This window comes from Lithobates pipiens, unplaced genomic scaffold (assembly GCF_037356315.1).
Source record: "Lithobates pipiens isolate NorthernLeopardFrog02 unplaced genomic scaffold, aLitPip1_a1.2 Scaffold_16, whole genome shotgun sequence".
Classification (NCBI taxonomy): domain Eukaryota; kingdom Metazoa; phylum Chordata; class Amphibia; order Anura; family Ranidae; genus Lithobates; species Lithobates pipiens.
Window position 1 is genome coordinate 209032430 of NW_027507748.1, and position 20454 is coordinate 209052883.

General features: G+C 41.4%; 1 protein-coding gene across 2 annotated transcripts in view; it reads right to left on the reverse strand.

Moving 5' to 3' along the window:
• Positions 1–600: 600 nt before the first annotated feature.
• NKAIN1 (sodium/potassium transporting ATPase interacting 1) overlaps positions 601–20454 on the reverse strand; it is a 75969-nt gene continuing 56115 nt past the window's right edge. Inside the window, exons 5-7 of one of the 2 annotated variants that reach the window (XR_013274442.1) lie at positions 15455–15515; positions 10522–10709; positions 601–5720 (exon numbers count right to left, since the gene is read on the reverse strand). Coding sequence is in view for 1 of the 2 variants with exons in the window: in XM_077480960.1 (XP_077337086.1) it covers positions 5711–5720; positions 10628–10709; positions 15455–15515 (153 nt within the window). In the remaining variant the exon portion in view is untranslated. The remainder of the gene's footprint in view (positions 5721–10521; positions 10710–15454; positions 15516–20454) is intronic. The other variant, XM_077480960.1, reaches the window with a different exon arrangement.

Here is a 20454-nt window from a genome sequence, read left to right on the forward strand (position 1 = left end):
TCATATCTGTGCAACTTCAAGACGCATCAACTTTAAAGTAGTGACTGCACTACTTTGGTCCCACTTTGATGTGACTTGAGGTCCACAGACCTCAAGAATACACAGGCATTTCTTCAAGTTGCGTCAAAAAATCACGGCAAAATCGCACGACTTTGGGGACGCAATAGTGGAAACATAGCCTTAAACTGTATTATAACATTAGATCTGGTAGAGCATGGGGTAAAGTCAGTGCCAGGTGAAGCATTTTAATGGGAGATGCAGTTACATGCTGCTTCTTTCTGTACAGGTCTGTTATGAGTAAAATGTGTTTGCGTGACTCAGTAGCTGTTGATAGAGAAGAGGACGCAAGGCTTACATGCTTGGGAATGGCGGATCTGCAGCAGATTAAATGAAAGTAATGCTGTGACTCAGCTACTGGCAAGGATAAGATAAGAAGAGCTGATCTACCAATCAAATCCACACTCACATATCCATGGGTGGCTAGACCGAAAACTGTGGGTGCTACTCAGTGTGTGACTAGCATTTGTAATTATTTTTGATTAAAGCATGACACATTTGTAATCTTCTTAGTGTCCTCATAAGAAAAAAAAAACACACAAAAAGAATCAAAACACTTTAATTCAAATATACAAAAATGGACATTATTTGAGGTACATTATAAAAGAAATTCCTTACATACTTAAACTAGATCAGGGTGTGTTTTTCTCCCTTCATGGGAATCAGAAGGACCTGCAATCAGTTTATAAGGTAGCATTACTGTGACTTTGCAGGATGAGATGTATGTAAATGTAAGGGCAATGATATTGCTGCATACTGTCTCCGTCTGGGCCCATGAGAGAAAAAACAAGTGCAGGTATGGCTAAACGTCACAATTACAAATACAAATGCTAAAATAACGCAAACATCCCTTTCACACATTTACATTACAGCATACATACAGAGGCACAGTGCAGACATTGGCATAACACGATAACCTTATTGTGCTTGTGTATGGATGTTTTTTTTGTGGTGCAGATTCATAAAAAAAAACTGAAGAAAGAAAAGCTTGTGTGTTGCAGCTGGCAACCAGTTATGCCGCGTACACACAATTGGAATTTCGTGCAGCGAAAGACCGATGAGAGCCTTTCATCGAAAAATGCGACCGTGTGTATGCTCCATCGGAAATTTAGCTGGCCGAATTCCCGCCAGCAAAAATTTGATAGCATTTTCTCAATTTTCCCGATGGAAAAACTTTCTATCGGAAATTCCGATCGCGTGTATGCAATTCCGACGCGCAAAAACTCATGAATGCTTAGATTCAATTACGAGATGGAAGCTATTGGCTACTAGGTATTGAACTTCCTTTTTGTAGTACCGTCGTACGTGTTGTACGTCACCGTGTTCTTGGCGGTCGGAATTTGGTGTGACCGTGTGTAGGCAAGACAATTTGAGTGGAATTCCGATGGGAAAACCATCAGAGCTTTTTCCAACGAGAATTCCGATCGTGTATACGTGGCATTAGATGTGTAGTTACAACTGGTACTAGAAAGAATAGTTTGCAAACTCTTTGCTTGCTGTGGAAAAGCTATCACTTTTCTTTCTTCAATTTTTTTTTTTTTTTTTTAAACTAGTCCTACTCCACCTTAAATCTGAACCTGTGTTTTGCCTGTGTAGGCCAACTATGGAGTTATGACCTGCAATAATGTATGTTACAGTAAGGCTGCCCATTAAAAATTAATGGGCTGCCAATGCACCCCTAATGTGGTAAAAATCGCACAAGACCCTTTTTTTGTAACACAATGCAGTGTTGTACATTGCAGCATGCTACAGCACAGGTGCATTGAAGTGCATTGAAGTGCATTCAAAATGAACAACACAGTAACGCAAGTTACGTGTGTTACTACGCGTGATAATGAGCAAATTGCCATACCACAGAAGCACAAAAGGGCCACAGCAGTTTACACTTCTCTCCCCCTTGTGTAAGCTCCACATCATCATTAAGGCTGGATTCACACCTATGCATTTTTTGTGCTGTTTGCAATTTGCATATTTGCACTGCAGATCGCGTTCCATAGGAAACCATGTTAAATGGACTGTAGTGCAAATCTGCAAAATGCAAAAAGCACTAAAACTGCATAGGTGTGAATCCAGCCTAAGGGCCGGTTATTATTACACTATTGCGATGGCAGACATTGCATGTAATGCGCAGCGCACTGCTGTTCACATTACATGTGATGTCTGTGCAGGTACGATGTCAGCCATACAGATAGTATGGCTGCATTCGGTGAAACACGCACAGGATCCTTTTTTCTGTTCGGACCAGAATCGGATCGCATGTGTGTTCACACATATGCGATCCGATTCATGCGATATGCGAGCTAAAATGGGGGTGTCGTTAACATATAATGACACTCCCCAGCAGTTCGCATTTGGCAGTGTGAACTGCCACGCGTTCCGGGTGCGATGCGGGAACCCGCAGTTGATTTGCAGCGTTCTGCGCTTCGCAATAGTGTGAACCGGCCCTAAGCCCTTGTGCACACGGTCGGAGATTCCGACAACCAAATCCGTCGGATTTTGTCCGACGGATCTTGTCCGAAACTGTTGCATACACACGGTCGGACAAAGTTGTTGGAAAATCCGATCGTTCAGAATGTCATGACGTAATTTCGTTACGATGGGACTACGTTCAGGCTAGTAGCCAATAGCTTTTATGTAGGAATTTGATCTGAGCATGCGTGGCACTTGGTCCGATCGGAATTCTCTACACATGATCGTATATCGTATATATCGTATACATGATCGTACATGAGTATGTCCGATCGGACCAGTTTGTCAGACAATATTTCCAGCAAGTTGGAAAATTTGGTCCGTCGGATATTCCGACGGAAACAGTCCGATGCATACCACGCACAGTCGGATTATCCGATAAAACGGTCCGATAGGACACATTCCGATGGATTCTCCGACCGTGTGTACAAGGGCTTAGAGCTTACACATGGCTAATGACTATATCCACACCCAAATGTGACAGTTAGTGGCCAGTCACCAAGCAGCAGCACTGTCACATGGGAGGAAGGGGAGTGCGTCATATGCTCCCCATACTCAGAAGTACTCAGTGTTTCTTTTTGCTCCCCCAGCAGTCAGGGGAGCTATATGAAGAGGTGTATAAGCTGCTGTTGGGACTGGCCTTAAAAGAGAGGTATGGCCAAACCTTTTTTGGCCATACTTCTCTTATAGGTTACAGGAGTGCTCTTGCTTGTGCTTTCCTGTGACTCAGAATCAGCTGACAGCAGGCTTTAGACTGTGACAGAGCCACTCCAGGCTCTGGAAGGATCCCAACCATATTGTTGGGATAAATCTAGCTGCCTGATTGACAGCTGACTCTGACTCTCAGAGTGCGGCTGAGAGCTAAAGCCAGCTGCACCCACCCCCTCTACAACCCAGCGCTCTAGTGAGCACTGGAGGGGCAGAGCAGAAAGCAGTGACTAATAGTCACTGCTCTCCACTCAGAGCTGACCAAGAACTGAGCAATCATGTGATTGCTCAGTTCTTGGTTTTAGAGCCAGCAGGGGACAGCTGCAGCATCACACCTATGCTGCAGTATTGAAGTGAGTACATATGTTTGTTTTTTTAGTTACCCCAAATTTCTCCTTTGATGTCAACCTCCATAGGTAAAGCACAGTTTCACTTTGAGGAATAAAACATTAGTACATGTTGCCTATTGCATCAGATTCTACAAACGAAGAAACAATTGGAATCTGTTTGGCTGCTGTAAACAACAAGAACCCTTCTCCTTTAGAGCACTTCTCCAACTAGAGGCCCAATTGTTCTACACTGACACTGCCAGCCTGTTATGCACATGCATCACAGTTACTGTACATTCCCAGTTGCATGCAAGAGTGTTGTTACTTTTCTCTATTACAGATATTGGGTATGCTCAGCGTTTTGTACCCTTCAGTGGCCAACACAGACTATGCAGGGCACATGAGCAGAAAGAAACAAAATGGGCCCCATTATGTGCTCATCACAGCTGCACCATGTCTGCATGCAGCTGTTTCTTGGTATGGTGGAGTCCAGCAGTCCACACCGCTTCGCTCCCATAAATTAAACACCACTCATCATCCCATATGCAACAGATGTGCCTTTGCTGGCAATAACAGCTTTAGACACATCTCTTCCAGTGCAAACAGACCTGCTCATGTGCCACCAGAACAGTTCGACACCCTATACTGTGCTCTATTATCTCTGCTTCTTCCACCTCCCTTGCTAAAAGCTCAGGCTTTCCACTACATTGGACTAAAGTGCCCTCTTACAGCACAGGACGTATGGTGCCTGGTATCCTCATAAATTAGTATTATGTACTGACTGGTTCCTAGATGTTCTTGTTTTCTATCCCTTGTAACATACTATTACATAATGGCTACAGAGCACTCCATGCTAATCTCCCCCTTCATACAATTTAATGTCTATCAAAATAACAATACATGGATAGAAATGAACATTCTGAATGTGTAAACATGTGCTATTGCTGTCTGCTTGTATTTAATACTGAAATTGTTTCCTGAAATATCCTTTGACATTGTTTCAAGAGTGACTCCATGTTGTCACCTGCAAATATATAAGAACCATTAAGGCTACATATTCAACCTGTGATCCAAATTATACATTAGTAGGTTTGCACATTGTGATTTAAAAATAAAAGAGGAAGAAGTACATAAAAGAATTCCAATAAAAGCTGCCCAGTGCTGAACAAAATGCCTCCCCGAAGGCATAGCCATCTTCAGTGCTCCAGTTATGTGCCGTCCAGATGTGACTTTAGTGTTGCAGTATTCCATGATATGTGAACACCCAGAATCACTTTCAAGACTGCAGTGCGTATTTTCTATGATGTAGAAACTATTACGGGCATTACTAAAAGAGAATTCTATTGACATTGGAATTGTGGCTTATAATAATTAAGATGTCTTTTTTTCCTAGTGCAGGTTAAAAGCTAACACCTGGCTATTAGCTATAGGTAATACCTTTTACCTTTTTTATTACTTAATTCTCATTTTAGCCAAAATTTTCTTATACCTGGATTTATTTATTAAAGCAGAGCATTCTCTTTACTATAGTAAATTATTCAATATAAAAGGTTGAGAGGAGTTACTTCCATTGGCATATTGCTCAAATGCCTTAATAAGGGAGACCACATATATTTGAAGCTAGCTGCAAAATGATAGCTGGACTTTTTAAACATGCAGTTATCCCCTAATAAACCTCATAGCTAGAGTAATCCTTTTAACAATAAAATTTATCCTGAGAACGACAAACAAAAAAATTCAAAATTCCCCCTCCATAATAAGCTAATCAGAGTGGTCATTACCAAGTGGTTCTTCTAATAACCTGCAATACTGGAATTTAGAGGTTTGTGTTCATGTTCAGAGACAACAGTTTTAACTATTACTATGCTCCAGTGATCAGTGCTTCGAATCCAGGCAGTTATGGTACTCTTGGCACAGAGGTGTTATTGAGATAATTGGCCGGTCCATGAAAACAGATGTCATGGTAATATTTAGTTGTGTGCAACCAGTTCAGATATCTTTGAACAGCCCCACTGTGTTTTGGTGCATTAAGGCATTCTGACCACTGATCTGGGTTAATAGTAGGGAACTAAACTGAGACAGAGAAGACATATATGGAGGGATTTAACTATGGAGGATGTATAATGAAGGAAGAATCATGGAGAGGTTTAGCCAGGCCTATAAAACAAAAACACAGAAGAAAGTTAGTGAGAGACATCTCATTAAACATTCTAAATAAAGGGTAAGTTCGCATTTACTTATGTTTCCCAAATTCCCTGTTTCCCTGAAAATGAGACCTAGCGTGATTGTCGGTGATGGCTGCAATATAAGCCCTACCCCTCAAATAAGCCCTAGTTAAAGTCCTTGTAGGTCTTATTTTCAGCGTATGGCTTATTTTTGGGGAAACAGGGTAGGGCTTATATTGCAGCCATAACAACAATCTTGCTAGGTCGCATTTTCAGGGAAACAGGGTAGTTATCCATGCACTACAATGTCCCCAATATATTAAAATTCTGTGCTCTGTTTCCAAATCAAATGTCTACCTCTTCAGCGACTGACACCATTGTCCTCCTCAATCTGTCCTGCAGATGGCAAGATGCACCCATCCCCATAAATCCATATAAGAGCACTACCAGCCTCCCACCCCATTCACAGATACATAGTTCACTCTCTTCCACAGCTCAGAATTGTTGCAAATACAGGAGAGTGGACTGTGCAGGCATGAATGGGAAAGGAAGCTGGGATTGCTCGTTCATGGATTTCCGGGGAATTTCCTGTGTACACCCTGTCATCTGCAGGACTGATTAGTGGGGAAATTTTAATATATTGTGACGCATTTTAATATATTGGGGGCACTGTGGTGCATGAGGACCTTTTTGGTGGGTAACGGTAGACTTACCCTTTAAACATTTTATCAGTCCACCCAAAAGAAATATATCAGTTTCAGGTATAAGCTGGTAGATTAAATCAGCTTCGCTTCCTGGATACTCCAACAGTGAGATCTGCCGGCCATAATTGCTGATTTACTATGGGGGAGGCTTACTAAAGATGATGCACATAGAATCTGGTACAGCTGTGCATAGTAACCAATCTGCTTTTAGGTTTTATTGTCAAAACTTAATTGAACAAGCTAATGTTAGAAGCGGATTGGTTCTGTGTGCATCAGTTTTAGTAAATCTCTCCCTCTGTGTCTATCTGGGTGTTCCCAAAAACCTTTGCTTGTTCGTGGTCCTCCTGTTGCAAACTCCATAATGTAAGATAAAGAAAAACAAAACAAAATGGAGAGCGAGGCACGCTCATTAAGGCCGCAGCATTTATGCAGATCCAGTAAGTCAAGTTTAGATGTCTCACCTATGAAATCCCCCAGTGGTATATGAAACTGGTGATGTAACACTAACATCTAACAATAGCCAAATTGACAAGTCATTGGACTTGCCCTTTAATTCAACATGCTAACAGACAAACAGAGCTGATGTTTTTACTTGGTATACATTACACTTTGATTCACTACTGCAAATACTGCAGCAGGCAACACATTCCATCACGAAGACAGATAACACAAATGTACACTTACTCATGTCCTTATCTCAAATTACAAGAGGGAACTAATTAGAATTCATATTTACTTTCTCTTTTATGGTTCATTAATTAATGGACATAATTAGAGGAAGCCTATACATGTACAGCACCATATTTCAATATTACAGGTCCATCTAGTAGCTTACATTTCCATAAGGGTGCCCTGATCTATCATTGATTATATTGCACAAGGGTGGGAGTAAAGTGATTGTGTCATGATTTGTGCCATGATAAGACCATAAACACATAAACAAACACCTATTAGATATACATATAATTTGCTACTGTTCATTGCAACAGCCCGATATACACAACTAGACATGTAAATAAACTGTGGAGATAATGTGGGGTGCTCTATGAGTCCCATCATGCTTTAAAGCTTTGCAATTGTCCACAACAACCAAATAATAATATCATTTTATTTGATTGTTGCAAGTTAGGAAGAAAGTGAGTGGTTTCTATGGACACAGTGCAACGTTAATATTAAAATGCATATGGGTAACTGAGTAGGCCCCTATAATTAAAACTTTTCTGTTAAAATACCTATACTATATCTATAGATACTATAGCTATAAGATCTAGTTTAAGACCAAAAAGTAAATAACAAGCCCACTACACACTGTAAAATTCTACATGTGTTTTATACTAAAGGATTGAATTATGACATGAGGTTACATTACAGATAAAGAATGATAGAAAATCTTTTTTTTTTATAACTTAAAGACCCTGTGTAAAAATGTATGGGGTCAAATATCCAATAGGTTCTTAAACACTGGAAGGTAGCTGACCCTCCTACACTTAAAGAGTGGATCAATCAGATGGGAGATACTTTGTTTATGGAAAGGTACAGTATCTCACAAAAGTGAGTACACCCCTCACATTTTTAAAAATATTTTATCTTTTCATGTGACAACACTGAAGAAATTACACTTTGCTACAATATAAAGTCGTGAGTGCACAGCTTGTATAACAGTGTAGATTTTCTGTGTCCTCAAAATAATACACAGCCATTAATGTCTAAACCGCTGGCAACAAAAAGTGAGTACACCCCTAAGTGAAAATGTCCAAGTTGGTCCCAAAGTGTCAATATTTTGTGTGGCCACCATTATTTTCCAGCACTGCCTTAACCCTCTTGGGCATGGAGTTCACCAGAGCTTCACAGATTGCACACTCCTCCACCTTCCATTTGAGGATGCCCCACAAATGCTCAATAGGGTTTAGGTCTGGAGACATGCTTGGCCAGTCCATCGCCTTCACCCTCCGCTTCTTTAGCAAGGCAGTGGTCAGCCTTGAATGTGTGTTTGGGGTCGATATCATGTTTGAATACTGCCCTGTGACGCAGTCTCCGAAGGGAGGGGATCATGCTCTGTTTCAGTATGTCACAGTACATGTTGGCATTCATGGTTCCCTCTATAAACTGTAGCTCCCCCGCGCCGGCAGCACTCATGCATCCCCAGACCATGGCACTCCCATCAACATACTTGACAGTAGGCAAGACGCACTTGTCTTTGTATTCCTCACCTGGTTGCCACCACACACACTTGACACCATCTGAACCAAATAAGTTTATCTTGGTCTCATCAGACCACAAAACATAGTTCCAGTAATCCATGCCCTTAGTCTGCTTGTCTTCAGCAAACTGTTTGGGGGCTTTCTTATGCATCATCTTTAGAAGAGGCTTCCTTTTTGGATGACTGCAATGCAAACCAATTTGATGCAGTTTATGGTCTGAGCACTGACAGGCTGACCCCCACCCGTTCAACCTCTGCAGCAATGCAGGCATCACTCATATCTCTATTTGCCAAAGACAACCTCTGGATATGACCAGTGGTGTATTTAGGTTTTGTGCTTCCCTAAGCCTGACTAAATGCGGGCACCCCCTAATTTAAATCAGACACACACCTTCCTGTCAAGGCCACAACCCTTACTGTTTAAGACCCACCCTGTCATCTGTAAACCATACCCCTTCAGTGCCTTATATCAGTGCAGCTTAAGAGTGCCGCCTCATCAGTGCAGACTATCATTGTGGCCTCATCAGTAGCCATCAGTGCAACTTAAGAATGCCGCCTTATTAGTGGGTGTCAGTGCCCAGCCCAATGGTGCAGCCTCATTCGGGCTTATTATATAATTTACACGTGCCCCGCTATAGCAAGCTGGCCGCTGTATTTGTGCGGGTCACGGCTGCCGGGACTCGGAAAGACGGGTCTGGGGGGCTTTTCTGCTGTGGGAGGGGGGCGGCTTTTGCCTTGTCGGCCTAGGCCAAGAAACAGCACTGGATATGACACTCAGCGCGTGCACTCAACTTCTTTATGGCCACCGTGCTGCAGCTCAGTTTCAGGGTATTGGCAATCTTCTTATAGCCTAGGCCATCTTTATGTAGAGCAACAATTCTTTTTTTCAGATCCTCAGAGAGTTCTTTGCCATGAGGTGCCATGTTGAACTTCCAGTGACCAGTATGAGAGAGTGAGAGCGATAACACCAAATTTAACACAAGTTCTCCCCATTCACACCTGAGACCTTGTAACACTAACGAGTCACATGACAGGGAGGAAAAATGGCTAATTGGGCCCAATTTGGACGTTTTCACTATGGGGTGCACTCACTTTTGTTGCCAGTGGTTTAGACATTAATGGCTGTGTGTTGAGTTATTTTGAGGGGACAGCAAATTTACACTGTCATGCAAGCTGTACACTCACTACTTTTCATTGTAGCAAATTGTAATTTCTTCAGTGTTGTCACATGAAAATATATAATAAAATATTTACAAAAATGTGAAGGATGTACTCACTTTTGTGAGATACTGTATATCTTCAAACACAGGGGGCGCCCGAGCAAATTCAACAAATTATGGGGCCCATGTTTGAATACCCCCAGGGTTTTCCCTAGTAGACTTGGTTATGGATAGATTACTGTTGTAAAGCTATTGTGGAAGTGTGTCAACATGATAAACTGGGTAACAATATACTGCAATGCTTGGCGGGATGCTTATTTTGGGTTCTGCACCTCTCTGTGTTGGGGTCTGGAACTGTGACATGTTTATGTTTGCAGTATGCTGTCTGGAAACTGTAAACTTTTGTATGCCTTATGTTTCTCAAGAAACTTCTTGAGATAAAAAAAAATAATAAGGTAACAAGGCCCTGGACACCAAAGGAAACAACTGATCTACACTTAAGTAATGCATTACAAGGTGTAAAGGATGGAAGCCAGACATCTTCTGCTATTAGGTCCCCAGAGGTGGATCCTTGAAATGCTCTACTCCCACATTATATAATTTGCATAGTTGGCTAGGTCATCGAAAATGTGAGTTTTTTTATTCATCCCCTGTCATATTAGATCAGTCTACTCATTCTTTCCTACACTACTGTACTGTAGCTGTGTGTCACTTTAAAAAAGGCCCTACCCTGTGATCTTTCCATTTACTTTTCCTTTACCAGTACGAAAGACATACAATGACATCGTACGATGAAGTGACTTAGTATGTGGCAGACATTAGTACTGTGACCCACTTGTACAGTGGCTGCAGCTGAAGGTGTGAGGTCTTCATGGGAGCCTGATATCCATAGGAATCATAGGAGCCAATGAAATCAACTGAAAAATAGAAATTATGTTAGTTAAGAGCTTACAAAAATGCTGCTTAATTATTTAATATTATTATAATATGATAAGAAATTGCGAGGCCTAGTGCATGACAGCGCCTATACTACCAATTACCAGTTGTATGTTTTTTTGTTTTTTTTTTCAATACTTTATTACAAATTTTTATTGCATATTAATTTACATAATTTTTCATTTTGTTTTGTTTTAATATCTTAAAATTTACATATACTTCCTATTTCATCTTCACCCTTTCTCTCATTCCATTCCCTCACATCCATACTATAGTCACCATTTTCTTCCACCTATTATTCACACTATACAGTATTTTCATATATTCCTATATCCGTAGTTAAATAAGATCTACTCCACTTTGCCTATATATTTTCATATTTTTGCACATTTCCCCTTTGTTGGTACATTATTCTCTCATATGGTAAAACCTGATTTACTGCTATAACACATTGGCTAAGTTTCAGTGGTATTGGCTGGATCAATTTTTCCACTATTTGTTTTCGTGCCAAAAATAACGCAGAAATATATTGCAGAAATATCTTGGTGTATCTGGATCATCTCTCCTCTGCTAATAATCCCAGTAAGCATACTTCAATTATATATGAATGGGTCTATTTATTACTTTTTCCAATTTACTATAATAAATTACTTGTTGCCAGTATCCCCTACCACAGTACCACATTAAATGGAGAAAATCTGCACCCTCCTGCCCACATCGTGTACAATTTGGAGCAGACATTCTCCTCATTTTATACAACCTATTTGGACCAATGTAGGTCTGATGTACTATATTTAACTGAATTATCCTATTTTTCATTGCTGGAGATACTTTCAAGTGAGAGGAGCCGATTTCATAGCACTCTTGATCGGTCATATCTTGAATGGCTACCTGCTATTTATCCCTTGCCCCCACGGGTTCACCGCATATTTTACTCTGTAATAGGTGTGAATATAGTTTAGATATTAGCCCCTTTGGTCCATGTGATTTCAGGATCCCAATGAGGGGATATTTAGATATTTTAAGCTCCTCCCTTCCAAACTTGCCTGTAATACCTGTTGAAGCTGAAAATATTTATAGAACTGTCTACTCGAGAGGTTATATTGTTTATACAAGTTCTCGTATGATCTTATTATGTTTTTATCATATATCTGTCCAACTGTTGTTACCTTTTTCTGTTTCCAGAATTTACTATCCTCAAATGCTTCTAAATATTCAAATGTTGGGTTATTCCACAAAGCAGTTTCTGACGGGGTATCAATAAATCCCGTCAGATTTTTTTTGCCTCCTTCCATACTGACCTAGCCAGCATCAGAAGAGGAATTTTTGCTTCAACCCTCCTCAAGTCCGTTAATTCCAGTCCCACCAAGAGATAATTTACTTGTATCTTGCTTAATATGTATTGTTCCATACCAGTTGTACAGTGGGGCAAAAAAGTATTTAGTCAGCCACCAATTGTGCAAGTTTTCGCACTTAAAAAGATGAGAGAAGCCTGTAACTGTCATCATAGGTATACCTCAACTATGAGAGACAAAATGTGGAAACAAATCCAGACAATCACATTGTCTGATTTTTGAAAGAATTTATTTGCAAATTATGGTGGAAAATAAGTATTTGGTCACCTAAAAACCAGCAAGATGTTTGTCTTTCACAGACCTGTATCTTCTTCTTTAAGAGACTCCTCTGTCCTCCACTCATTACCTGTATTAATGGCACCTTTTTGAACTTGTTATCAGTATAAAAGATACCTGTCCACAACCTCAAACTGTCACACTCCAAACTCCACTATGGTGAAGACCAAAGAGCTGTCAAAAGACACTAGAAACAAAATTGTAGACCTGCACCAGGCTGGGAAGACTAAATCTGCAATAGGCAAGTAGCTTGGTGTGAAGAAATCGACCGTGGAAGCAATAATTAGAAATTGGAAGACATACAAGACCACTGAAAATCTCCCTCGATCTAGGGCTCCATGCAAGATCTCAGCCCGTGGGGTCAAAATGATCACAAGAACAGTGAGCAAAAATCCCAGAACCGCACGGGGGACCTAGTGAATGACCTGCAGAGAGCTGGGACCAACGCAACAATGGCTACCATCAGTAACACACTACGCTGCCAGGGACTCAGATCCTGCAGTGCCAGATGTGTCCCCCTGCTTAAGCCAGTACATGTCTGGGCCTGTCTGAGGTTTGCTAGAGAGAATTTGGATGATCCAGAAGAGGATTGGAGAATGTCATATGGTCAGACAAAACCAAAGTAGAACTGTTTGGTAGAAACATAACTTGTCGTGTTTGGAGGAGAAAGAATGCTGAGTTGCAACTAAAGAACACCATACCTACTATGAAGCATGGGGGTGGCAACATCATGCTTTGGGGCTGTTTCTCTGCAAAGGGAACAGGACGACTGATCCGTGTACATGAAAGAATGAATGGGGCCATGTATCGTGAGATTTTGAGTGCAAGCCTCCTCCCATCAGCAAGGGCATTGAAGATGAAATGTGGCTGGGTCTTTCAGCATGACAATGATCCCAAACACACCGCCTGGGCAACAAAGGAGTGGCTTCGTAAGAAGCATTTCAAGGTCCTGGAGTGGCCTAGCCAGTCTCCAGATCTCAACCCCATAGAAAACATTTTGAGGGAGTTGAAAGTCCATGTTGCCCAGTGACAGCCCCAAAACATCACTGTTTTGGAGATCTGCATGGAGGGATGGGCCAACATACCAGCCACAGTGTGTGACAACCTTGTGAAGACTCTGTCATTGCCAACAAAGGATATATAACAAAGTAGTGAGATTAACTTTTGATATTGACTAAATACTTATTTTCAACCATAATTTGCAAATAAATTCTTTCAAAAATCAGACAATGTGATTGCCTGGATTTGTTTCCACATTTTGTCTCTCATAGTTGAGGTATACCTATGATGACAATTACAGGCCTCTCTCATCTTTTTAAGTGGGAGAACTTGCACAATTGGTGGCTGACTAAATACTTTTTTGCCCCACTGTATGTTAATTGCTTAGTGCTATACTTAACAGAAAACTCCAGTACTGAATTGAAAAAATAAATATGATATAATATTTAACTGCTACACAAATCATTTTATAATGTTTTGCTATTATAAACTGGATTTCCATTTTAATCTGCTTCAGCTACAATCTGGCAATCATTCAGTTGAGAAGAATAAGAACATCTTGTGGCAGAAAATTGCTCTAGGGGTCAGCACTGAAGAGAAGGGACGTATTGCTGTTTGGCATTTATTTTTTAAGTATAACTAAAGGTAAACTTTTTTTTAGATTTAGTTAGAATGGAGAGGGGTTATAACCACTACATGTTTTTATTGCTGTCTGTGTCTCTGTTAGGGAAATGTCTATTTCTAATTGTCCTGATCATCAATGTAACTGTTAACCACTTCAGCCCCGGAAGGATTTACTCCCTTCCTGACCAAGCTCTCTTTTGCGATACGGCACTGCGTTACAAAACAAAAACATTTTTTTTGCCTTGAATTGGGATTTGAGCTAATCACACACCAGTACATCTTGACATTTTAATAAACCAACAATAATCTGAACCTCCAGAATTATTTACAAGCAACTATAGCACCTCTCATACAAAGAGCACATACTAATGCTGCGTAAACACAATCGGACATTCCGACAACAAAATCCATGTTTTTTTTTCCGACAGATGTTGGCTCAAACTTGTCTTGCATGCACATGGTCGCACAAAGTTGTCGATATTTCCAAACGGACACGGTGACGTACAACGCGTACGACAAGCCCAAAAAAATTATGTTCAATAGCCAGTGCATCTCTTCTGCTTGATTCCGAGCATGTGTGGAACTTGGTCTTCAGAATTGTGTACACGCGATCGGAAATTTACACCAACGGATTTTGTTGTCAGAAAATTTGAGAACCAGATCTCAAATTTTGTGCGAACGAAATTCCAATGGAAACTGTCCGATGGAGCCTACACATGGTCAGTATTTTCGACAACAAGCTCCGATCGCACGTTTGCCGTCGGAAAGTCTGACCATGTGTACGCAGCATTAGATATAGGCAGCCATTGTACAGCTGTCCCTAGAATCCTAGTGATTTAAAATGCAGATTATTTTCACCTATTACAAGTGTCCAACCTTTTGACCTTCGTGGGCCACATTGAAAGAAAAGGAATTGCCTTGGGCCACACATAAACTACACTAATAATAAGGATAAATGATGAGCACAAAAAGTCGGGCAGATCACAAGTTAACGATCACTGACATAGATAATGTATCGATCTGAGTAATAAAACGTATTTTTTTTTATCATAATAGTAAAAGAAGGCAACATAAAACAGGGCAATATTTGACACATTTTTTGATAAAGTATTACATCCATATCTGGTTGGATGCATGTAGTAGCAATTCTCAATTAATTCTCAAGGTCCTCATCAGATATTTTGGTTCTAATTTTGCCCTTCATGTGTTCCATCTTTGAAATTAGTTGTTAGTTAATATAGGTGCTGCCAAAAACAGATGACATAAATAAGGCATGACTGTGAAGAATAGGATATTTTTCTTTGTGAAAAAGAAAACTTATAAAAGTCCAGTAAAGAGGCGCTGTAAAATTGTTGGGCCACATTCATAGCCATCTTACTTAGTATACTACTAAGTATAAAAAATAAGTGTTGGGTATGCTAGCTTAGTCAGTTCTCTACTTTGTATACTGAGTCCTGTACAGCATTACTTACAGCTGTCTTCTTCATCCATGAAAACTTTGCTGACGTAGCAGGCATAGACAAAACCGAACAGCTGTGTGTAGGAATACATGGAAGGGGGAAACAATATAATATACATATATTAGAAGACAAAATCTATAATGTAAATTAAGAGTACATATTTTGAGTTGTTAATTCAACAGTTATCTTAAAGTACATTTTAATATGCATTTTAAAACGTTACCTGCTTGTTATCATTCCATGTTTTTATTATTGTATTAGATACGTAGATTTACAGATTCTTCCTCTAGTGGCTATCTATATATGAGGCATTGACCCTACCTATTGAATTGCCTATGCAAATGGTAACTATAGATGCTCCTAATACATAACATAAGCAGCTGATTTCATATTTCATATATTTCATTTATATAGAGGACAAGTCAATGTTTTGGTGTTCTGCAGCTCATGTGTCCCAAGACTGTATTCCACCATATCGCTATACATAATTTTGGATTCAATTACTCTCATTAGGTGGCCTCTAATCACTGAAGAAAGAACCAAGCACATAATTCTGATCAGATTTTAACTTTTCATGTCACAAATCATTCTACATATATATATATATATATATATATGAAAATACATTGTCTATACATCCAGTCTGTTAATGTTTTTTTGGGATATATAAGTGCATCTTAAAAAAAATTAGAAAGTCATCAAAATGTTAATTTATTTCAGTAATTCAATTCAAAAAGTGACACTCATATACTATATAGATTCATAGCACACACTATTGCAATTATTTCTTTCTTTTCATTTTGATAATTATGGCTTACAGCAAGTGAAAACCTAAAATTCAGTATCTAAGAAAATTATAAAAGTGTGAAACTGTTCAATATGGTAGACTCACAGTGTCACACTCTACTCAGCTAATTAACTCAAAACACCTGTAAAGGTTTCCCGAGCCTTTAAATGGTTTCTCAGTCTGGCTCAGTAGGTTACACAATCATGGGTGAGACTGCTGACTTGACAGTTGTCCCGGCGAGTAAGTTATTGGCACCATCCATAAGGAAGGCAAGTCACAAAAGGTTATTGCTAAAGAAGCTGCCTGTTCACAGAGTGCTGATTCCAAGCATATTAATGGGAAGTTGAATGGAAGGAAAAAGTGTGGTAGAAAAAGGTGCACAAGCAACAGGGTTAACCACAGCCTTGAGAGGATAGTGAAGCAAAGGCCATTCAAGAATTTGGGGGCGATGCACAAGTAGTGCACTACGGCTCGTGTCAGTGTTTCAAGAGCCACCACATACAGACGTATCCAGGACATGGGCTACAACTTTTGCATTCCTTGTGTAAGCTACTCCTGAACCTAAGAACCACAACGTCAGAAGCATCTTACCTGGGCTAAGGAGAAAAAGGACTGGACTGTTGCTCAGTGGTCCAAAGTTCTCTTTCAGATAAAAGTAAATTTTGCATTTTATTTGGAAATCAAGGTCCCAAAGTCTGGAAGAAGAGTGGAGAGACACAGAATCCAAGCTGCATGAGGTTCAGTGTGAAGTTTCCACAGTCACTGATGATTTGGGGAGCCATGTCATCTGCTGGTGTTGGTACACTGTGTTTTATCAAGTACAAAGTGAGCACAGCCCTCTACCAGGAAATTCTACAGCACTTCATTCTGCTTACCAGCTTTATGGAGATGCTGATTTAATTTTCCAGTAGGACTTGGCACCAGCGCACACTGCCAAAAGTACCAATAACTGGTTTAATGATCATGGTATCACTGTGCTTGATTGGCCAGAAAACTTGGCCCAGGTTGCTTTGGTAGCAGCCTTCAGCTCTTCTGCATTGTTGGGTCTGGTGTCTCTCATCTTCTTGACAATACCCCACAGATTGTCTACAGCAGCGGTCATCAACCCTGTCCTCAGGGCCCACTAACAGGCCAGGTTTTATGTATTACCTTGGGGAGATGCAGACTAGAATACTGTAATCACTGAGCAGCAAATTATATCACCTGTGATGTATTTCAGTTATCTTGCAAACCTGGCCTGTTAATGGGCCCTGAGGACAGGATTGATGACCACTGCTGTAGACAATCTGTGGGGTATTGTCAAGAAGATGAGAGACACCAGACCCAACAATGCAGAAGAGCTGAAGGCTGCTACCAAAGCAACCTGGGCTTCCATAACACCTTAGCAGTGCCACGCCGCATTGATGCAGTAATTCATGCAAAAGGAGCCCCGACCAAGTATTGAGTGCATACCATTCTGTACCTGGACATTCTTTTTAGTAAGCCAACATTTCTGTATTAAAAATCCTTTTTTTTTATTGGTCTTATGCAATATTCACATTTTCTGAGATACAGAATTTTGGGTTTTCACTAGCCATAATCATAAAAATTAAAGAGAAAGGCTTGAAATATATCACTGTGTGTAATGAATCTAAATAATATACGAGTTTCACTTTTTGAATTGAATTACTGAAATAAATTAACTTTTGGATGATAATCACATTTTTTGAGAGGCACCTGTACATGCATTTTCAAATGTTTGTACACTGCAAGAAAATATCATTCACCAGAAGTTCTTAAAACTGAAAAGACTGTTACCGTATATACTCGAGTATAGGCCGACCCGAATATAAGCCGAGGCCCCCAATTTACCCCCAAAAAAACTGGCAAACTTATTGACTCGTGTATAAGCCGAGGGTGAGACATGCCTGTCCATCCCTGTGTGTGTGTCCGTCCCTGTGTGTCCGTCCATCCCTGTGTGTCCGTCCATCCCTGTGTGTGTGTGTGTGTCCATCCATCCATCCATCCCTGTGTGTGTGTGTGTCCATCCATCCATCCATCCCTGTGTGTGTGTGTGTCCATCCATCCATCCATCCCTGTGTGTGTGTGTCTCCATCCATCCATCCATCCCTGTGTGTGTGTGTCTCCATCCATCCATCCATCCCTGTGTGTGTGTGTCTCCATCCATCCATCCATCCCTGTGTGTGTGTGTGTCTCCATCCATCCATCCCTGTGTGTGTGTGTCCATGTGTGTGTGTGTGTGTGTGTGTGTGTGTGTGTGTGTCCCGAGCCTCCGTCCCGTGCCTTGCCTCCTTGCCTCCGTCCCGTGCCGTGCCTTGCCTCCTTGCCTCCGTCCCGTGCCGTGCCTTGCCTCCTTGCCTCCGTCCCGTGCCGTGCCTTGCCTCCTTGCCTCCGTCCCGTGCCGTGCCTTGCCTCCTTGCCTCCGTCCCGTGCCGTGCCTTGCCTCCTTGCCTCCGTCCCGTGTCGTGCCTTGCCTCCGTCCCGTCCCGTGCCGTGCCTTGCCTCCGTCCCGTGCCTTGCCAGGATCGCCGCTCTTCGTCGGCGCCTCGGCGAACATACTACAATTCGAAAGCCGCGCCTCCGTCTCCGCCTTCGCCTGTGATAGGCGGAACACTGAATTTCCCAGCAGCCTGTGTTCCGCCTATCACGGACATCGTCTCATCCTCGTACTACGGACGAGGATGAGACGATGTCAGTGATAGGCGGAACACAGGCTGCTGGGAAATTCAGTGTTCCGCCTATCACAGGCGGAGGCGGAGGCGGAGGCGCGGCTTTCGAATTGTAGTATGTCCGCCGTCTGTCTGCTCGATACGCTGATCGAGCAGTCAGACGGCGATGACTCGAGTATAAGCCGAGGGGGGCACTTTCAGCCTCAAAAAAGAGGCTGAAAATCTCGGCTTATACTCGAGTATATACGGTAATTGCCAATAAGAATTTGTAATAAATAAATCTTCTAATAAGGAAATCATTTACTCTTATTCCCTCACTATCACAGCATAAGTGTAAGGCTGTTTTAGCTCATATCTGAGTTCAATGGTGACAACAGACACTCTATAAACTGGGAAACAGTTTAGTCTTAACCCACGTAAACAAGGGGCTATATGTTGGGTGACAATGGCTGCTTAAAAAAATAAATAAACGGCAGACATTTGGCTTGTATGTATGACGGTCTGTCCGAAAAAAGCCGGCCGGCTTCTGTTTGACATGCATGCTGGAAAATCAGCAGCCGCTAGCCAGACTAGCGATCAGCACTCTCAGCCAATGGCAGAGAGCGCTGATTGAATTGTTCTGGCGGGGGAACACAATAGCTCGGGGGGAGATCACTGAACTAACTTTGCATGGTTAGTATAGCGGCTCAGACTGGAGCTGTCAGGGTTATTTTTTGTGCAACCTGCTGGGTTGCACAAAAAAAAGCTGTAGTGTGTACCAGGCTTCCGGCTCATTTCACAATGGTGGAGTTAACCAGCGGATCCCCCTGCTCAGCAGGAGATCTCCTTGCTGATCTCTGCTGAGAAGGTGGATGACAGGTCCGTGTCCTCTCCACTGATGTCCCTTCTGTCCTCTGTGGGCTGTCAGATGGAAACGGACCATCTGTTCCTTTCCATCGGACTGTCATCTGATCTCATCCACCAGATGGATGGGGAACAAATCCCTATCCGTAATTTTTTTAGTGGATCGGATGTCAGCAGTCATTAACGGACTTGTTAACATTGAGATTTGCCACTCCATAGAGAGCAATGGATAGTCCGATTGGGTCTGCCTGTCAGTTTAATCCATTCATATGAAAAAAGGCTTTACAGCCTGACAATGAGCAGAAACTTCTGCTCCAACAAGGAGAGCATACAAGTGAATACCAGTGCACAAATCAAACACCTGTACATTCCAGACAAGCTCCCTTTCAAATGTAAAATCTGTATTTTAATTGGGGATGCTTACCTGGCAGTACACACACCTACCTACACAAACTTTCCTGTGGGCTGTAAGCTAAATTTACCCATAAGGCCTCATGCACACTGGACATTTTGCAAACTCTCCTACAAGTCTTTCCTCACGGCAGCAGCGTTTTGGCAGAAAAAAGCCTGACACTTGTAAAAGTGTCTAAAGATTTTACAAGCTTTTAGGCATGTTTACAGGCATCAAGAGCATTGAGCGTTAATTTAATTGGCCAAAAAAATAATTAATTCTGGCCGTTGAACTCAATTAATGGGCAAGCACTAAATGCGCC